The 21450-nt window shown below is 41.9% G+C and overlaps 2 protein-coding genes across 3 annotated transcripts; one reads left to right on the top strand and one right to left on the bottom strand.

Annotated features, from left to right (window-relative positions):
* Positions 1-3352, bottom strand: LOC128738532 (nucleolar MIF4G domain-containing protein 1 homolog). The gene is made up of 4 exons (XM_053833743.1): positions 3259-3352; positions 2301-3195; positions 1151-2241; positions 1-1088 (listed from the first exon to the last, which is right to left on the bottom strand). The coding sequence occupies exons 1-4, from the start codon at positions 3267-3269 to the stop codon at positions 134-136; spliced, it is 2952 nt and encodes a 983-aa protein (XP_053689718.1). The 5' UTR covers positions 3270-3352; the 3' UTR covers positions 1-133.
* Positions 3353-12214: 8862 nt separating this feature from the next.
* LOC128733800 (dynamin-like 120 kDa protein, mitochondrial) lies at positions 12215-16800 on the top strand. Of its 2 annotated transcripts, XM_053827603.1 has the most exons (11): positions 12215-12348; positions 12622-13037; positions 13092-13208; positions 13547-13591; positions 13723-14492; positions 14550-14824; positions 14882-15043; positions 15099-15286; positions 15346-15937; positions 16002-16291; positions 16353-16800. In XM_053827603.1, the coding sequence occupies exons 1-11, from the start codon at positions 12320-12322 to the stop codon at positions 16415-16417; spliced, it is 2949 nt and encodes a 982-aa protein (XP_053683578.1). In that variant the 5' UTR covers positions 12215-12319; the 3' UTR covers positions 16418-16800. The 2 variants fall into 2 exon arrangements, with proteins under 2 accessions (XP_053683578.1, XP_053683579.1); XM_053827604.1 differs by lacking the exon at positions 13547-13591.
* The last annotated feature ends 4650 nt before the right edge of the window (positions 16801-21450 follow it).

The raw sequence follows: 21450 nt of genomic DNA, 5'->3' as shown, positions 1-21450 counted from the left end.
AAGAAAACAAATCCCATGAACAAAACCTGTTTTTGTCAGCAAATGTGAAGTACGGCGAAATAAATCAGAAAAAGTGAGAAATCGAAAAATAATGATTTTCAACAACATCGTCTTTTATTTTCTAACATTGAACTCAAAACTTCACTCTTGATTCGGAAGTATCCAGCATCCGATCGGCGAGACTGATTCGCTGCTGCAGCAGTTGCATTTCCTCCTCCGGGACACTGGATTTATCGCTTCCTTTTAGCAGGAAGTGATGCAAAAATAACCGCAAACTATCTTTGAACGCTTTCAGCTTGAAACTGGGAGCGATTCGGTTGAAAACCTGAAGGCATTTATTTTCATCCTCTAGCAGCAGTATTCCAAGCATGATTTGTCTCACTAACCGCAACGTAACCTTATCGATTTCTGCGAATTCGATCACCTTCAGTACGGATAATGCCAATCCACCTTCGGCAATTAGATGTGCCAGTAACTTCGCGAGATTCCTGGCCGGTGCCTGTTTCAAGGCGTGTATGTCCTTTAGTCGATCCCAGACAGCGTACTGAAGGGCCAGCTGGTAGCGTCGATCGTACTCGCAAAACTTCTGCGATAGTACACTGTAATATGGATTGTAGTCCTTCTCGGACAAACAGCAATGAATGATGACCGTCACCACCACCCTCTGATCTTTGATGGCCAACCGGAGGATCTTATCAAACGCATCCAGGTAATCTTCGGCGCTCATGATCGCGCAAAAAACACTTCGTTTATCGTCCGTATTCATTCGTTGTTTTTGAGCCAGTTCCTGCAATTGTTGACTAAAAGCTCCTTCCTTACCGGAAGAAGAGGAACCCGGTTTGTCTGCTCCTTTATCGTCCTTATTGCCATGCCAGGCCGATCCGACCAACCACCATTTGCCTCTTTCGTCTACGTTCAGCAAATCATCCAGACCGATGTTCAATGTACTGACATACTTCCCTTTTGTGATCATTCCTTTCAATATTTTGCGGAAATGCTCTACCAGGGTTGGATCGTATTGAGGTATCTTATTCATGTTATTGTTTTTTACTGCCAACAAAATGTTGAGCATAAATTTCACTCGTGCACTAAAAATTCCAAAAAATTATAAGAATATAACCAAATAGTTTCAATGCCTTTAATTACTTACTCGTTCTTCATTTCTTCCGATGCCTCCGCCGCTTTTCTCTGCACCTTCTGAATCATTTCCTTCAATGCAAGGGGATCATCTTTGCGAAGCACAAATCCGATCGATCTCAGCACCAGTAGAATACATTCCACAGCCTTCTCGCTGAACTTCGATAGCAACTGATCAATTACGTCATACATCAGTTTATTCTTGAAGATTTGATACGTATAAAGATGACACAAAATGAACACACAATTATCCAACGTTTTGTCTTCCACATCAAACGTATCGATTTTCGCGATTAGTGAGTTGAATCTCTCTACGACTGTCTCCAGAAAATGAGAACCCACTTCAGAACCAACGTTGGCATGAAGAATGGTCACCAGTAGGGTATGCTCGAGTACCATCCTCTCTGGCGCTAGCGAGGGAGATACGATTGCTTCTAGCACTAAGTCCGTTAGCGTGTTATTCATATCGAATCGCGCATGCTGCATATACAAATTATCCAATTCGATCGAAATCTTGTGAACGTTAGATTCCGCCAGTCGGTTTATTTGACCCTTCAGCTGACGCCTCAGCCGTTGCAGCTTTTCCCGCTGCTTAGCATCAGCCGGTGTTCCACTTTCCATTCGAGCCCGCAAGTGGGGTGGAATATACTTACCGCTGCTGGATTCCTCCTTGATCACATTCCCATCCTTATCACGTTTACGACCATAAATGTCCTCCCACGTGTTAGTTGATTCCTTTTCCTTCGATTCACTGGTACCCTCCGCATTGGTTTCTTCCAATGGTTCCTCTTGACTGTCGCTGTCTTCTCCGATGCTACCAAAAACGTCTTCATCGAACTCGGAATCTTCTTCCAGTTCTGATTCCGGGACTTCCAGCTGTTTCTTTTTTGCAGTTTTACCGTTTTTCGGTTTTGCTTCCTCAGCCTTTTTAGTCTTTTTCTTCTTCCGAGCCGGTTCCTCTTCTTTTTCAGATTCCGACTGCTTCTTTTTCTTATCCTTAGACTTTTTCGATTTTTCTTCCTCAAAAGTTACCTTTTTAGTTTTCTTTTTCTTCGGTGCCGGTTCTTCTTCCTCTTCATCAGAAACATCCTCATTATCTATTTCCTGCAAAAAAAAAACATTTTTTTCATGAAGAAATCAATAAATAACTACACTATTATTACCTCTTCCGAGTCATACAGCTCATCATTTTCCGAATAATCCTCCTCAGCATTTTCATCCAGTTCCATCTCAAGTTCGGAATCAAATCCACCCAAACTATCCACATCATCATCCACACCGAGATGCTTTTTCTCGAACTCCTTCAGTTTTTCCATGCGCTTTTTATCCTTCGCCGTTTGCGCCGCTTTTTTACCCTTCCCTTTGCCATCCTCTTTTTTGGCACTGCTCTTTTTCGTTCGCCCTAGCACTTCCCCAAAGTCATCGGCAAACTCGTCCTCGGAATTTTGCTCCATATCCGCAGCTTCCTTGGCGGCTTCGTACATCTTCCTCACGTTATCGTCCGAGCAGAGCTCCAACGCGTAGTCCAGCCCATCGTTGAAACTTTTCGGTACCCCTTCCTTATTCTTCCGCCGGTTAATCTTCAACAACTTTTCGTACTTTTTGATAATCAAGTCATCCTCTTCGTTGGCTGCTTCCAGTTGAGCAATTCGTTTCTCCCTTAGACCGTGCTCATAATTTTTAAGTTCACGCAGCTCTTCCTGGCGTTCCTTTTCCAACTGGCTCATTCCATTATCCACACCTTTACCTTTAGTGACTGCCTCGCCACCCGACTCGATTTCATCCTCGAAATCGGATTCGATCTCTTCATCGTCAAAATCGTCTTCTTCACTGTCAGACGCCCGCTTTTGTTTTCCGGCTCGTTTTGCTTGAGCAGATTCCTCCTCATCCTCGTCGCGCAGATAGCGATCGGACTTTTTTCGGCTGTGGTAGTTAAAACGGTTAATCTTCTTTTGCTGTCTTTTCTCTTTACGAAGTTCCTTGCGGGTCTTTGTTTGATTGGAACGATTTTGTTTTTTCGACTTTCCCAGGAAACCCAGCCGAACGTGTTTCTGAGGGCTGAAATATAAGCAGTGGTCGTGAATATGTAGATAATTGAATGGTATATTATTCAATACTTACCGAATTTTCATATTTGATCCGATTTTATAGTTTTAGTGGGGTTTAGAGTTTTATCGGTTCGTTTCACCAGCGGTTAAGAATAACGGGAGCAAAACAAAATCTCACACGTGTTTAATGACATATACCAGTTGCCAACCAATGTGAAAGCAATTCAGGTGACGAGGGGCAGTCCAATTTCCAAATTTCATTTCTCAACCAAGTTCTCAACCAATCATTTGAAAAAGCGTCATTCACATCAAAAGACTTCTGTCGAACAGGGGAGTGGGAGGTTTGAAAAAACGGACACTATTGTACTATGGTGGGAGGGGGGTTTACGTGATTTCGGGCGTCCAATCACAAAAATCAAAAACAATTTAAAATCCGTCAAATTAAGCTATTGTTCAGCAATGTACGATAAAACGCTCATTTTTTTAAATATTTGGCACTGGATATTCGCCCTAAGTAGTAGTACCACAGAGAACAGACTACCAGGTAATCGACAAAAAGTGTGTAAAAGGTTTTTATGTAATCTACGAGTAATATCTTCAATAGAGCACCCCTCGAGCAGTAAGTGGCAAACTAAATCTTGATGTCGCTGCCATCGCTGCTATGTAACTCCAGCACAAAGAAATATTGATAAAGGTACATGGATATTTTTTGATGCGTTTGGCAAACTATTTCTGGAGGGCGCCACCGACAGATTTTACACACAAATAATCGATTACTTCCTTCGAGCCTGTTAATCTGTTCTCTGTGGTAGTACAGAGAACAGATTAACAGGCTCGAAGAAAGGATTTGTTTTTTTTTTTGTGTGTAAACTCTGCTGGTGGCGCCCTCCAGAAATAGTTTGCCAAACTCATTAGTGGGAATCAGGCTTATGAAACTGAAGGGTAAAGTGCGGCGAACATCTTTTTACGCTTCTTACACGTCCGATACAAAAAGAAAAAAGCAAAACACCAACTTTTTTCGAGCGCTTATTACTTATACACATTATTATCCGAGGCTGAAGTTAGAGCGGGCTACTCACAAACACATTTCATCCAAGGCAAAGTTTATTGTGGGCTAGATGAGATGTTGGCTACACGAAAAATGTGTGGGAATGACATTTGTGACAGTGGGGGTGGGAATACAAAGATGATACGCGGCAAAGTGTGCGTAAGATAAATGTCAACTAAATGCCTCTATAGAGCTTGCTAAGCCCAGTGCAAAAGGCTACAAAAACTTATCGTTTTTCACACAAACGTATGTTTTTTACCGGGGTATAACTGGGGGAAAACAAAAACAAACGTGTAAAATCAATGTAAAATCTAACAACAGCAACAATAAATCGCATGTCGATGTGTGCGTGCGGCAAACGTCAGCAAGCTCAATACTTAAAGTTGTAGTCACCCTATAGGCATCTCTAATATTGAGCTGCAATGAGTGCCAGATGTCCCGGGTTCAAATTTTCACTGCGGGCCCAAATCAGACTGCTGGCAGTTGATTGAAACGCAGTGGTGAGATGCTATTTTTCATTTTCGCACACACGAGATGTTGGCGGCGAAAATATGGTTGCCTGCCGTTGGGGGGTTGTAGCTAGGTTGTAGTTGAAGATTACCCAGGTAACCAATAAGCATTTCAACTTAATGCAATGCAATGCAACTTAAATGCAAGCCAATAAGCATTTAAGTTGCCTTAAATGTTACCTAAATGCTAATTTGGCAAAATATGCGGCTACTTATAGTGCTGACAATGCTTATTTGCAGCTAGTTACCGACAAGAACAATTTAAATAGAATTGTGGATGCCAAATTACAACAGTTATGCAGTCAAAAGGCTGATAAACAACAACCTGCAGTATAAAACGCCAGGAATGCTAATAAAAGTTGAATCAATATAGAATGCCAGTGTCGCTGCAGTGCTCGTGGTAAACATCACACATTTGAAAATTACGTATTTACACTGTATGCGCATATGTGTGAGTGATCGATTCGAAACGGGAATCTGATTGTCAAACTAAAAAGGCAACCCAATAAAAAATCCTTCTGCTTTTCCGTAAATCACCCGATTTGGTCGTTTTGGGGTATTTCGTCGGGAGGAAAATTTTCTATTGGGCAATTTGACAATGTAGTTCCCGTATCCAAGACACGAACCAGCAACATGTTTGCCACCAAAATATCCATGAAACACCAGCGACACTGGCATTCTATATATATTGATTATACTCTAATAAACGATTGATTTACTGCTTATACTAATGCTTATTGGTTACCTGGGTATCATTGAATACGTAAATAAGACGTAAATTATTAATAAAGTAATCTCTGATTAGCCGCTTGTGTTTGTTTGAGACGTTTGAGAGCTTTGTTTAGAGAATGTTGATCACTTATTTTAGTCTTGGTTATATTATCAATTTCGTACGCGATGAATTATAACCGTCGCCAGTATAGTCGCAAGGGCAAGAATCGTTTATTTTGTCAAGTAAATCAATAGCTTACGTGCCAGACAAGCAAATATATACTTATTACTTACATACCCAAGCAACCAAAAGTTCGAATATTACTTGACACGCGAACTCGAAAGTTCATAATTAATTCAGATTCAGTTCCGTGGAATTTTCTTGCTGATTAGTAGTGTATATCAAGTATACGTGGAACTAATGGCTTTAAGAAGTGCTGCGAGTACTTCATAGATACTTCAAAGCTATTAGGATGCTACATGAAGTTCTGAAGTAACTTTAGTTGCTAACAAGTTCTGCGTGCTGCTTTTTCGTTTATATTTCTGGTGATCAAACAGCAGAACCTGAAACTATTGGAGATTAATTATTTTTATTTCACTTGAATAAATTTAATCCTCGCACATTTCTAATTACAAATATGAATTAGAATGTAATGCTCTTCATGATTGTGTTGTGTTGTGTAGCATATGCTGCCGGTATCTCACTACTATAGTTAATTGCCTGGTTCCAAACTTTATGTTCTATAATTAACTCGCGCTGCATAAAGCTGCTGCAAGTTCTACGAACTTTTACTTAACAACTCATTGGCAAAATTCACATCGCTTGTATACGACAAAGGTGACGCAGTGGATCGGTATAGGTTTACAACGGGGAACACCCGGGTTCAAACCCAACAGCAGGCAAATGCATCGAATATAGAAGTTAGATAGAAATATAAAAATAGAGATTGTATGCTATTCCCCCGAAAACCATTCCCCAGAAACCCATTTCCCAGAATCCCGTTCCCCAGAAAATCATTCCCCAGAAAGCACAATTTCCCAGAAAATCATTCCCCCGAATGTACCATTTTCCGGAATATACCATTCCCCAGAAAGACACTCCCCAGAACGAACCATTCCCTAGAAAGCCAATCCCCAGAAAACCATTCCCCAGAAAGAAAGTTGGAAATAAAAAGGGCTGGCTTACAACTAGAAGCAAAATTAGAAAAAGAAAAATATGTTTCCCCGTGTCCCCAATACCCTGAATTCCACATACCCGAATGTAACACCAGCGGATTGAAGTTTCTATAACAGCAGCTTTGCCGATTAATAATTTCGAACTGTAAATTAATTATTGCGAGGGGTATGGCTAAAGGATTGTAACTAGAGTTCAGTAAGCCTAGGAAAACGAATTTTAGACGAGGTGTTTAAGTGTCGGTCTCGTCAATTTATAAGTATATGCTGTCCTTACTCGCTGCCACTCGTTCGGACGAAACTAAGGTATAACACCTACTAGTCAGTAAGCCTACACGGAGAATAAAAATGTAGTTTCAACCATATTTATGGTTGTTTTACGCACAAACAAAAATTTCGTTTTGTTTCAAACTGAAATGTATGATTGAAATGAAAATATTTATTGTTACATCAATGTCAACTTCAAATTTGAAAATATTTTACTTTTAATTCAAAACTGTTATTTACTTGATTCAAACAGAATCTCGTTTGGAAACAACAATATTTTCAGGTTGTTATAAAAATATTTTATTGAGGCTTAAAACAACAATCATTTTGTTTGAAACAAACTGGAGCTTTTTCGCTCCGTGTAGGAAAACGCCCGCACCTAAATAGAGGTGGTTTCTGCGAGGGGCCTGCCCCCCACAGTGGCCGGCGCTTCCGACGGCGGGTCGCCGGCGAACACTCGCGGCTTGCGGCCGTCTCGCCCTAAATCATCTATAATCCGAAGGGAAGCAGGGGTTTCATGCAATAGGCGAATTCGAGCAAAACTAAGAGCAACCGTTCGCTACCTGGTTGTGATTATTGGAACTACAAAAAAAGTGCAATTCCCAAAATGCTTGCTGGCACCTATAGGCGAATTCGAGCAAAACTAAGAGCTACCGTTCGCTACCTGGTTGTGATTATTGGAACTACAAAAAAAGTGCAATTCCCAAAATGCTTGCTGGCACCTATATGGAACTCGACTTTAAATGTAATATTTTATTGAATTAACAACAGTGGGAATGATGAAAATGGATAATAAAGGTAAGAAAAAGCATTACCTTTCATTTGATATATATTGTTTCTGTTTCAGGAGATTATTAGAGCTTCGCAAGTGTATTTATGTTTACGAACTGATAGGTTATATGTTTGGTTCTTGGCGCAGATGATGCTAATCAAGAAAATAAATCCGTTAGCATTTGAAAACACATTGGAAAACGCTGAAGACTGAAAATAATTGGTGATTCTCTATCCAGGATATGTAAACTTTACAGCTGACTCTATGTACTTTTGTTTCATGCGGTACAAAATCAAACATTAACATTTTTCTGCCATAAAGTTAATTAATTCGAATATTTTCACTTACCTTAACGTAGATAAACAAATTTCTTCCAATATTTCGCTATCTAAAATCCTGACAATTGAAAGGGTTAATCAAAAACTGCATTTTATTTCAGTTTTTTTCAAAAATGTATGGAGTTTGACAGCGATTTTACTTTTCATCACTTTTTTTATGCAGCGCCTCTAAGCGGGCGATAGCTTGTCAAAAACGCCTATATGGAACTCGACTTTAAATGTAATATTTTATTGATTTACCAAAAGTGGGAATGATGAAAATGGATAATAGAGGTAAGAAAAAGCATTACCTTTCATTTGATATATATTGTTCCTGCTTCGGGAGATTATTAGAGCTTCGCAAGTGTATTTATGGTTACGAACTGATAGGTTATATGTTTGGTTCTTGGCGCAGATGATGCTAATCAAGAAAATAAATCCGTTAGCACTTAAAAACACATTGGAAAACGCTGAAGACTGAAAATAATTGGTGATTCTCTATCCAGGATATGTAAACTTTACAGCTGACTCTATGTACTTTTGTTTTATGCGGTACAAAATCAAACATTAACATTTTTCTGCCATAAAGTTAATTAATTCGAATATTTTCACTAACCTTAACGTAGATAAACAAATTTCTTCCAATATTTCGCTATCTAAAATCCTGACAATTGAAAGGGTTAATCAAAAAATGCATTTTATTTCAGTTTTTTTCAAAAATGTATGGAGTTTGACAGCGATTTTACTTTTCATCACTTTTTTTATGCAGCGCCTCTAAGCGGGCGATAGCTTGTCAAAAACGCCTATCGATTCCCGAGCCACGCTTATTACCGAATTAGTAGCAAGCGTCGCCTAGACGATTCAGGGCGAGACGGCCGTAGGCCGCGAGTGTTCGCCGGCGACCCGCCGTCGCCCAGATAACACAAAATCGTAATAGAAAGTTCACATTAACTCGTTTTCATGTCAATTTCACATTGGAATTGTATAATGATTAGAGTATGTCAAATCGAAGTGAACAATAAGTTGTCTTGCAGTCGTGCGTGTCTTCATATACAATTCATGACTGTGAATTATAAAGCAGTATAGACGATTGCAATATTTAATTATATCTTAATCATATATTCAGGAGTATTTAGTTGCGTGTTATAAAAACTACGCAAAATAGAATTACAAATAATTGTCAAAGCTTTCGCACGTATATCGCCTCCACTTTGGTACATATATGTTCTTATATGGCGTGAAATACAGTGGACCCCCGTTCGTTTGAACGATTCATCATGCAAACTAACGGGGTTAGTTTTTAATTTGAACAACTGGTAACCCTAAATATGCTGGAGCTTGTGTGAACTGGCTGCCCTGCTCTTTGTTATTGTTTTGGTGGTTTGATTCAGTTGGCAGTTGCAAGCAGCGAATATTTCATTCTCCGATCGGATTTCGACCATAATCGTTGGGAAAACGCAATGTGAAACAGATTAATCGCGCTAGATCAGTACAAACAAATCTTGTTTATGTACATTGTCTGCATAAGCAAATGATGTCATATTGAGAATGACATTTGAACCATTTTTAATTTGCACGTCGTGCAAACCAACGGGGTTCAAATTAAAAAGTGTTCAGATTAAAAACGGTCAAACGAACGGGGGTCCACGGTATAACTTTTTCGTTCAGATATGATTTCGTATATCTCAGTTGCAATCGAGATATACAAATCAAATGGTTTACTGGGCGGAAGCGCCGGCCACTGTGAAACCACCTCTATTTAGGTACGGGCGTTTTCCTAGGCTTACTGACTAGTAGGGGTTATCCTTTAGTTAAGTCCGAACGAGCGGCAGCGAGTAAGGACAGCATATACCCAACAATTGACTAGGGCGAATTGGTAGAATTATTGGTGGGGATGGTCACAAAGATCCTTGTACTGCACGGAAAATCACTAACGAAAGTAATTGCGGTGAATCAACCATGTAACAGTTTACCGCAAACAAAGCCCATTGAATTTTGCTTCGACGTTCTAATTATCTAGATCAAGCAAGCAGTAGCGATCGGGATAATTTTCCAGGTTGTGCCAAGGCAAACTACGCAAGGCCAATTGTTTGAACCTCTTGCGCACTCGTTCATTTTGAAGCTTCCAATAAAGTTTATGCGGAGTCCAAATTAGGCGCGCGTTGGCGTTTTCAAAAAGGGGGTAAACTAAGGTACAATACAATGCTTTTAGGCAGTGCAGGTCATGGAAATCATCAATTCAGTTTTCGCAATAAATTCCAGCTGTTTGTTCTTTATACTCAATCATAGTAAAGCCTAGTATCGACCTGAAAAGAAATGGGCAAAAAGATAGGCCAAGAAATGCTAAAGAAAAGTTTTTCCGTTTGCGATTTCTTTACCAGTATGCACCTCACAAGAAATATTGTTTTACTTTCAGATGGCGCAGTTTTACATGCTAGTGAATTGAAACGTCACTTTTCCGTACGGAATAATATCCGGCGCAATTATTACCACAAGAAAAAATGACAAATAATTGCTTGCCTTGCAGTTGTCAAAATTTCTTCGGTAAATACCAGCATTTTTTCTTGAGCTGTTTTCTTTTCAGCTGGATACTAGGCTTAACTGATTACCTGTTGATTCTAACTGTTTGATTAACAACACTGTGTGACAACTGTTTTTGTTTTTTAGGCAGAAAACACCTCTTCTTATTCCTTTGCCTAGGTTTACTGACCGTTAGTTACAAACCTTTAGTCCTCGTAATGATTCACAGCTGAAACGGTGAGATCCTCCAAACCGCTAGAATTACATTCGAGCTAGTGTTACATATTAGAGCTACTGATATTCGGCTCAGTAACATTCGCCCGAATGATCTATCATAACTTTCTAAGTGGCTCATTCTGGGACAAAATTTTCTGGAGAATGGTAGGTTCTGGGAAGTGGCTTTCTGGGGAATGGTATTTTCGGGATAATGACTTTCTGGGGAATGGTTTTCTGGGGAATGGTATATTCTGGGAAATAGTTTTCTGGGGAATGGGTCATTCTGGGGTTTGGCATTCTGGGGAATGGATTTCTGGGGAACGGTTTTCGGGCGAATGGTATACAATCAAAAATAGAACATAGAAGTGCTGCTAAATTTGTTTTTTCTTAGTTTTTGACAGTTTATTTCGAAGCTGCTTAGCGTTCTATGCAGTGAACCCAAGACAGCTTGAAAGTTCGGTTAATTACTTAAAAGTGACGCTGCTTAGCAAGTTATTGATTGATATACCGTGGACCCCCGTTCGTTTGACCGTTTTTAATCTGAACACTTTTTAATTTGAACCCCGTTGGTTTGCACGACGTGCAAATTAAAAATGGTTCAAACGTCATACTCAATATGACATCATTTGCTTATGCCGACAATGCACATAAACACGATTTGTTTGTGCTGATCTAGCGTGTTTAATCTGTTTCACATTGCGTTTTCCCAACGATTATGGTAGAAATCCAATCGGAGAATGAATATTCGCTGCTTGCAACTGCCAACTGAATCAAGCCACCAAAACAATAACAAAGAGCAGGGCAGCCAGTTCACACAAGTTCCAGTATATTTAGGGTTACCAGTTGTTCAAATTAAAAACTAACCCCGTTAGTTTGCATGAGGAATCGTTCAAACGAACGGGGGTCCACTGTACATAAAGCTGTTTAACCCTTGTTAGACACCATTATTCGAACTCTTGGTTAAGCCTAGTATCCAGCTGAAAAGAAAACAGCTCAAGAAAAAATCCTGTTATTTACCGAAGAAAATTTGACAACTGCAAGGCATGCATTTATCTGTCAGTTTTTCTTGTGGTAATAATTGCGCCGGATATTATTCCGTACGAAAAAGTGACGTTTCAATTCACTTGCATGTAAAACTACGCCATCTGAAAGTGAAATAATATTTCTTGTGAGGTGCATACTGCTAAAGAAATCGCAAATGGAAAATCTTTTCTTTGGCATTTCTTGGGCTATCTTTTTGCCCATTTCTTTTCAGGTCGATACTAGGCTTTACTTGAGTACAGCCAAGCAGATTCTTTCTGCGACGATTTCAAGCTATCAAAAAGGTAAGCAGCGCGTTTTATTACCAAAGAAACGGGCAATAATAAACCAATTTTCAGAGAAAATATTTAAGAGTGCAAAAGTGTTGTTCACTTCCTTCGCACACCTTTAGCGGGGCTAACTCTAAGCTAAGCACAAAAATTTTTCTCCGCCGTCCTGTCAGTGCGAAAATCAGATTTCAGCAGCTCGTTTTGCAATCTTCTAGCCGAATTTCCACTTTTTGAAGCAGAAAATAATGTTTTAATTGTTTGTGCTTGTGCGAAAATTTGCGAGACACTACAATGGCACAACTATTGCGTGGAAAACACAGGTAAAGTAGCGTGATATGGTAATTAATTTCGTTTTCAACTTTGTGAGCACGCACCAGTGCAATGATCGTCATCAGAGCGATCGGTGAAAAATCAGATGATGTTACATAAATTTTATTGATTTTTGCTCACGACTGATTTACACGCACAATGACGCTTTCATTTGTTTATATCATTTTTCCGATGATGATGTTAATGACCGAAAGTAAACGAAATCGGATAATGAAACTTGAACCGGTTGAGTTGTTTTGATCTGTTTTTTTTTTCGTTTTCAGCATTAACCTGCGATTCCGATATAAACGACCTGTGACATACACCGTAAGCAATGTAAACTTTTCTGGTTTTACATTCGGTGGCGATGGCAGTGGCCCAAACCGTCAAAACTTCTACCGCAAGCAACATGAATTTCTTCGGAGACCCGGATTCGGCGGTCACCAGTATTATCAATCGTCCCGAGGATATGGCATGTTAGTTGGCCGAGTGCTGCGAGGTGTGCTCAAGCTGCGTTACCTTCTGCTGGGTGGTGCAATTGGGGGAGGAGTTACTCTGAACAAACGGTACGAGGAATGGAAAGATGGATTGCCGGATATGAAATGGTTGGATGAGGTACTACCCGATAACGAGAAGTGGGGAAAATTTACCAAAAGTCTACTGGCGGTTAGGGATTCGGTGAAAGATTCTATCGAAATTGGTGAGTGCTGACTTGGAATGCTAAGCCAACAAGTTAAATTTTTGTTTGTTGCAGATCCTCGCTTGAAACAGCTCAGTGAAAACAAGATTAATGAATGGCGTGAATGGTTTGATCAGCGGTTGGATAATGCAATCGAAGCAGCTGAAACCCAGCAAAACCCACAAATTGAGAGTAAGAAAATGACTCACTTTTTTACTTCTTTTACAGTAGTGCTTTCTAGTATCGTCGTTGCTGCACGGGAGAGGATCATTCAAGAATGATTAAATGTTAGATTTAGTAACCCCTTGGTTTCCATAAGCAATTTCGCATGCTAGTTTCTCCTTTCATTTTGAACTAACGTGGTTGGCTTGTTTTTACATTACTTGAGTCTCGTACAGTAGGTGTTCAACAATATTCACTGATCATATCTGTCAAAAAGAAAGGAAAGATTTGGATTCCATAAAAGGCAGCCACGACGAAATATGTCATTTTTAACCAAACGCTTTTATTTCTCTTCTTTCGGTCTCTAGGTTCCTTCCAGAATCTATCTGAGTTTATATCAGAATTATACGGAGGTAATAATAGCTGACAAATTCATAGCAACTTTCCATTGTAGTGTATTTAGTCATTCTTGAATATAGTTCGAAAAAGATGGAGCATTAACAGTTCGGTTTTCGTAACGAAACTTTTCTGAACTTATTTCTAGCAACCAAAGAAGAACTTCGCAGTACGAATATAGTTAACGCTAAAACAATGACTTCGGAAGAGAGTCGTAAACGAGTAGAAACGCTGCAAACACAAGTAGATAGTCTGCAGACCGAGATCATGAACGTGCAGCTCAAATACCAACGAGAAATCGAGAAGCTGGAAAAGGAGAACCGAGACCTGCGCCAGCAGTTTCTGATTCTAAAAACGAACCGAAAGCAACCACCAAAAAAACGCATCAAAAAGTCGCTGATCGATATGTACTCGGAGGTGCTAGATGAGCTGTCCGGGTATGACACCAGCTACAGTACCGCGGACCATCTGCCTCGGGTCGTAGTCGTGGGTGATCAAAGCAGTGGCAAAACTTCAGTGCTAGAAGCGATCGCACAGGCTCGAATTTTCCCTCGTGGAAGCGGAGAAATGATGACCCGAGCGCCGGTCAAGGTAACCCTTTCGGAGGGTCCCTATCATGTGGCGCAATTTCGCGACTCCGATCGCGAGTATGATCTAACGAAGGAGAGTGATCTGATCGAGTTGCGTCGAGATGTGGAAATTAGGATGAGAAACTCGGTACGAGGCGGAAAAACCGTTAGCATGGATGTGATTTCTATGACAGTCAAAGGTCCCGGCTTACAGCGGATGGTGCTGGTCGATCTTCCCGGTATAATATCGACACAAACGGTGGATATGGCTGCCGATACGAAAGATTCGATCAAACAAATGACAGAGCATTACATGAGTAATCCGAATGCAATTATTCTGTGTATACAGGTATGGTGTTCGTGGTGCTTACAATTAAAGTATAGCAACTAATGCCGTATATTCTAGGATGGTTCGGTGGATGCCGAACGGAGCAATGTAACTGACATGGTTTCAAAGTGCGACCCGCTTGGAAAGCGAACCATATTTGTGCTAACTAAAGTTGACATGGCTGAAGATCTGGCGGATCCGAATCGAATTCGAAAGATTCTGTCGGGTAAATTGTTTCCCATGAAGGCACTGGGATATTTTGCTGTCGTTACCGGCCGAGGACGAAAAGATGACACAATCGAAACGATTCGAGAGTACGAGGAGAAGTTCTTCAAGAATTCTAGACTGTTCCAGTAATTAATTCCATTTATTGTAACTAACAAAAGCTAATTAAAACATGATTTTTTCAGAAGCGGCGTCACAATGTCCCATCAGGTTACGACTAGGAATCTTAGTCTAGCGGTAGCTGACCGCTTTTGGAAGATGGTTCGGGAAACGATAGAACAGCAGGCGGACGCATTTAAAGCTACAAGGTTCAATTTGGAAACGGAATGGAAAAACAATTTCCCCAGGTAATTCGCTGTTCAACACAGGCTGACATCATTTGCTAAACTTCACTCGTTTCAGATTACGCGAATCTGGTCGTGATGAACTGTTCGAGAAAGCCAAAGGAGAAGTATTGGATGAAGTAGTGAATCTATCCCAAGTTTCGGCCAAAAAATGGGAAGAACTCATGAATGATAAGCTTTGGGAGAAACTATCCAATTACGTGTTCGAAAACGTTTATCTCCCAGCAGCACAATCCGGTTCGCAAAGTTAGTTATTTCCCGTGCATAAATTATTGAGCACCCCGTTTATGTTGGTTTTATTGTAGATTCCTTCAACACTATGGTAGATATTAAGTTACGCCAGTGGGCTGAACAAGCACTACCGGCCAAATCGGTTGAGGCAGGTTGGGAAGCTTTGCAAAAAGAATTTCAACATCTCATGGAAGTAGCGCGCAAAACGCCGGATCACGACGATCTATACGATAATCTGAAAAGCGCCGTGATCGATGAAGCAATCCGACGACATTCGTGGGAAGACAAAGCGATCGATATGCTACGAGTTATTCAACTGAATACCCTGGAAGATCGTAACGTACACGATAAGTCGGAATGGGACCAAGCGGTACGCTTTTTAGAAACGTCGGTAAAGGAAAAATTGCAATCAACAGAGCAAACGATCAGTGAAATGTTCGGTCCATCAACGACCCAAAAGTGGCTCCAATGGCGTTCGTCTACGGACGAGCAGAACAAACGGAAGCATGTGAAAAACGAACTGGACAAAATACTATACAGCGATTTAAAACATTCACCCACACTGAGCTACGACGAGCTGACAACGGTGCGGAAAAACCTTCAGCGAAGCAATGTAGAAGTCGAGACGGATTACATCCGCGAAACGTGGTATCCAATCTACAGACGGTGAGTTTTCATCCAAAACTTCTCAGATAAAATCAAATAACCAAGCTACTTTTTTCGTTAACAGACATTTCCTCAAGCAAGCCCTGAGCCAGGCCTACGACTGCCGCAAAGCATACTACCTGTACACTCAGCAGGGATCGGAATGCGAGGTTAACTGCAGTGACGTTGTACTGTTCTGGCGGATCCAGCAGGTCCTTAAAGTTACTGCCAACGCGCTCCGCCAACAGGTTATTAATCGGGAAGCTCGCCGTTTGGACAAGGAAATCAAGGAGGTTCTTGACGAGTACGGTGAAGATGATGATAAGAAGCAGCAGCTACTGACTGGAAAACGTGTTACTTTAGCTGAGGAACTGAGTAAGTTACGATGCAGGTAAGTTACGTTCACCACGTCTAAATATTTGGTCATTTTTTTTAGTTCGAGTGAGGCACATCCAGGAGAAACTCGAAGAATTTATCAACGCTCTCAATCAGGAAAAGTGAACTTGTTGCTCTTAGGACTCGTTATATCTAGTCTATCCGAAAAGCAGAGCATAACCAATTTCAAATAGGCTGTCTTAATGTACTACTTAAGCACTACTCATTACATTTAGTACTCTCGAAGTTAGAAGTGCAGAAAAACAAGTAACTATTCCAGTTAAGCTATTTATTACCTAAAAGTTTATTTTTTCGTTGATTTAAAAAAAAGCTTTTGGTTTTGATTATTGTGATTGGCTATTCAACTGCATCTAGATTCATTCGTTTTTAGTTTGCTTGCTAGTTGGCACATTGGCCCTAAACGGCAGCATCCTTAGGCAAACCAATGTGTTGTGACTTATTTCATTGTAAAAATTGCGATATAAACATTTAACGATTGGTAATCCTGAATGGAATAAAATTTTCGTAAACTCGTAGAATGTTGATTTTACTCACGAATAGAACTCAAAGAGATGAAATCTATATTTTATTACAGGGCTGTTTTTTGGTGCGAAAAAGGCAATCGTACAAAAATAATTACCGTCGGCGAGGGAGCGTATGTGTGCGTGTATGGAACGCTAAAAAAACTGGAGAGATAATAAGGGTGCGGCGGTAGTTTAATTGCAAATACACTCGGGTACCTATTGAGAGAGTGTGGGTTGGAGTTCATCGTTCTTCGCACCAAAAAACTCCTCCACTTTACGAAAAAGTTGACGTTGGACCGCGACAGAGTAAGAGACGAGTAAAACAGAAAAAAAACTAACAGGTTGTTGTTAGTATGATGGCCCAAGACCAAGGAGATTAGCTATTTTTTCGGCAACAATCCGATTACCGATTCAATGCCGAACTTAGGGTGTTTCCACATTTCAAATTATCACGTGGGTTGAAGTTGGTACAGCGAAATTGATTATTACATGGAAGGATCCTAATGCTGGAAGGCGACTGGAACCTGCTGGAACCTTATAACCCCGGAATGCGCACAAGTGCCTCTGCTTGTGGGTCCGCCCAATCCCTTTTGGCCCTTCTGTAACAACAATGAATTTTACATTTGATAATCAAATTTGGATCTACTGTAATTCTACCCACATACATTGGCAAGTCCATGATATGATGGTGGCTTTCCCCTACTAGTACTACTACTACTATTCACGCTGGATCAAACTTTCAATAGCGATAAAATAATATACAGGATATTCCGTCACCTATACGAAAGAACTCGAGAGCGCCCCCGAAGCCCGCACGTAGCCATTCTTGTACATTATTTACTATAGCTGCTCGCACTCGATTGTATCGTATGCTGACGTGAAAACCACGAAAATATAATGTGTGGGTGGGCACGTTGCGTTGTACTCCCGACATTTCTGGAGGATTTGTCGATGTGAAAATTTGATCCGTATATATGCCCGGGCCCGGGCTCGTATAAAGCGCACCTGATACTGTGCTATGAGATCTCTTGCTATAGGGGATAGACGCCGTAATAGGATTTAGGGGAGCACCATTTAGGCGACGTTGATCAGTGTATCGACAGACTTCGCAGCCAGTTATTATAGTACAGGATAATTACGGGGCTACTGCAATGATTCTACTGACTCTTCCTACTCTTTTACTGACGCTCCTACTGAAACGCGAACGTACGACAACTGGCTTGTTAGGCCAGCATCGTACCCCGAAGCTAACTGTGCGGGCTGCTAACTGATCAGGTGTTCTCCAAGTAACTTTTTGAAGTAATTCAAATCACCAGCCCTCGGGAAGCTGAAAAGTTGATACGTTGCATCATGCGTGCATCGCTGGTCTGTATATCTCTTCCCTGACGGCCTGGACGTTCATATCCCTGATGACGATGTTGATGTTCCGTGGCGAAAAATTATCTGTGTATTGCCACTAAGGGAGAACTTGGCTAAATACCGACGAACTGGAAATCAGTTGACTTCGATCCTGATGAAAAAGCGCCGAAAGGAGTACAGAGATCGTGAAGAATTAGAACAACTGTTTCGAGTTAATGACATAAGTTATACGAGAAGATGAACCAATCTCGTAAGGCTACCCGGAAGAGCATCTAATCACAAAAGAGCGCGAGGTGGTCGACACGACAGGTGGAAGCAGTTCTGGCAGTTCTCAATGGCGAAGTTGCACAAGGAGGCGAAACGGACGTTAGCCTAGAAGTGCCCATGGGTGATAATAATACCTTAATACCTAATCTCCAAAAAGTCCAACGAGAAATCGGGTTGCTCAAGATCAACAAAGCCGCCGGTAAGGACCGCCGATCAGGCAACAATTTATAAACATGGTTGAGCAACGCTGACAACGGCTCTACACTGGGCAATTTCCAAAACTTGGGAAGATGCAAGGAGTGGTCTGGCTCATCTACAAAAGTGTGAAAGGCTCGACTGCTGCAACTACCGCGGCATAACGTTGGTAAACGCCGCCTACAAGGTACTCTCATGGGGACTCGCGCCACTATGGACCAAATTTTCACCATCCGACAGATCTTGCAAAGTACAACTTGCCCACGCATCAAATCTTTATTGATTTCAAACGTTACAGTCGATCGAGACCAGCTGTGGCAGATAATGTACGAATACGGTTTTCCGGATAAACTGGCGCGACTGATGAGAGATGTATTGTTGGATCAAGTGATGTGTTTCGTGTGCATCTCGTGGACACTCGAGTCCCTTTAGACACCGCGAGGGTTGAGACAAGGCGACGGCTTATCCTGCATGCTGTTTGTGGCATCCTAGAATTTACATATTAGAGGATTTACCTGTACTGTAATGCGTAATGTGTGTTGTTGACACATTATTTGAGTAGTTACCGGTAGCGTAGCCAGTTATAACTGGCACAGAGAGAGAAAGTGAGAATCGATTGACAGCTTCGCGCGTAAATAGTGAGTTACTTTGTGTTAGATGGGGAACCCGCAGGATATCACACTGTCCAACATCGTTCTAGAGAGGGTGATCCGATGAGCGGGCATCGAAGAAGAGCCACGATTTTCACCAAGAGTAGCCAACTCCTAGGCTTTGCAGATGATTTTGATCATAGCCAGGAACTTTGCAACGGCGGAGGCAAACTAGGTAAAATTAAAATTAGGTAAAAAATAAATCCATCGAAGACCAAATACATGAAAGGAAGAGGCTCAAAGTAAACAAACTCGCACCTCCTACAGACGGATGTCGTTGAAGGCGACGAACCAGAAGTGAAGGATGAATTCATATATTTGGGTTCGCTGGTGGCCACGGACAAGAACATTAGTATGGAGATCCAATGGCACATTTAAGCGGGAAATCGGGCCCGTATTGCACTTCGCTAAACGCTACGGTCAAGAAGTATACGCCGCCGTACGCAGCTGACAATGTCTTGTCTTATTCAGCCGAGAGCCGGGGAGGCTCTTGCCGTATCAAGAATTCCTCTATATTGTACTCGGTCCTGGGCTACTCGTCGCCAATTCGTTGCGCGTCTCAACACCTCCAAGTCGGCTTCAACCTGGTCGAGGCATCCAGCACGTTGAGCCCCTCTATTACTGGTGCCGGTGGGGTTCTTGAAGAGAACGGAACGGATTGGCGCAAATTGCCTCCGCCGTCCCACGGTTTCTAGTAATGATGTCGAGGTCGCCTGCAAAGGTTAGGAGTAGGCTACTCTTGCTGAAGATCGTTCCTCTCGTTGTCCGCTCGCCGGATCACACCTTCAATAGCGATTTTGAATAACATACAGGACAGTCCATCCCCTTGCCGTAACCCTCTGCGCGATTCGAAAGGACTTGAGAGTGTCCCCGAAACGCGCACGTAGCACACCACTCGTTCGTGAGCAGCTTTGATCAGCTGCATCGGTTTGTCTGGAAAACCGTACTCGTGCATTATCTGCCATAGCTGTTCGCGTTCAACGGTATCGTATGCTGCTTTGAAATCCACGAAAATATGATGCGTGGGCACGCTGTACTCTCGACATTTCTGGAGGATTTGTCGGAGAGTAAAAATTTGATCTGTAAGAGCACGGGCCCTCATAAAGCCCGCCTGATACTGCCCTACAAATTCTCTTGCTATTGGGGATAGACGACGCAACAAAGTCTGGGAGAGCACCTTGTAGGCGGCGTTGACCAGCGCAATGCCGCGCTAGTTACAGCAGTGGATATCTTTGTGGGGAAAGAAGGTGCTTTTGATCACCAAGCCTCGGGAAGCCACAAAGTTGATGCATCGCTAACCGTTATCGTTCGTGTCGGTGTGCAAGCTATGGGGCCCGATCACCGGTCTATACATTATTTCCCTGCCGACCTGGGCGTTCATATCCCCGATGACGATCTTGATGTCCCGTCATGAGCAGCTGTCGTACGTTGCCTCCAGCTGCGCATAGAACGCTTCCTTCTCGTCATCGGGTCTATTTTCGTGTGGACAATGCACGTTTATGATGGTATTGTTGAAGAAACGGCCTTTTATCCTCAACACGCACATCCTCTCGTTGATCGCTTTCTAGTCCATTACAAAATCCTTATTAGACCGGGAGTTCTTTATGGATTTGAAACCGTGATGCTGCTCACGGAGGCCATACGCATGCCGGCCGTGTTCGAAAGGTGCTGCGGACGATATGGAGGCCTATGAATCACGAGCTACAGGCACTGCTTGGAGAGATTCCCATCGTACATCTGGCGAATGTCGGTAGGCTACTGTGGGCTGAACACGTCGTAAGGATGCCGCGGGGCGTGCATCCGATGGGCAGTGCGACGAAAACAGTTCTCTTCAACAACCCCACCCGACTTTGCAACAACCCGACACAGAGGGTCCTAGTCGGGCGATTTGGCTTCTATTGAATTGGTTATTGCATCTTAGTGTGATTTGAAGTGGCGCATGGTGGGTTCAAAACCCAAGTTAGAGAACCGAATTTTTTCTCAGATATCCGGACCTTAATCGAAACTGATCAATGAGGTAATAGATACAAGATTACCGCTCAGTTAGCTTCGGGGTACGATGGTGTCCTAACAAGCCATGCTCGAATCTCGGCATGAAGGTGCTGCTATAGGGCCCTATTCTCACAGTTACCTCACCTCACCTAACGGCTCCCCGTTTGATTTG

This window comes from Sabethes cyaneus, chromosome 2, assembly GCF_943734655.1.
Source record: "Sabethes cyaneus chromosome 2, idSabCyanKW18_F2, whole genome shotgun sequence".
Taxonomy (NCBI): domain Eukaryota; kingdom Metazoa; phylum Arthropoda; class Insecta; order Diptera; family Culicidae; genus Sabethes; species Sabethes cyaneus.
This window is presented reverse-complemented; position numbering and strand designations above follow the sequence as displayed.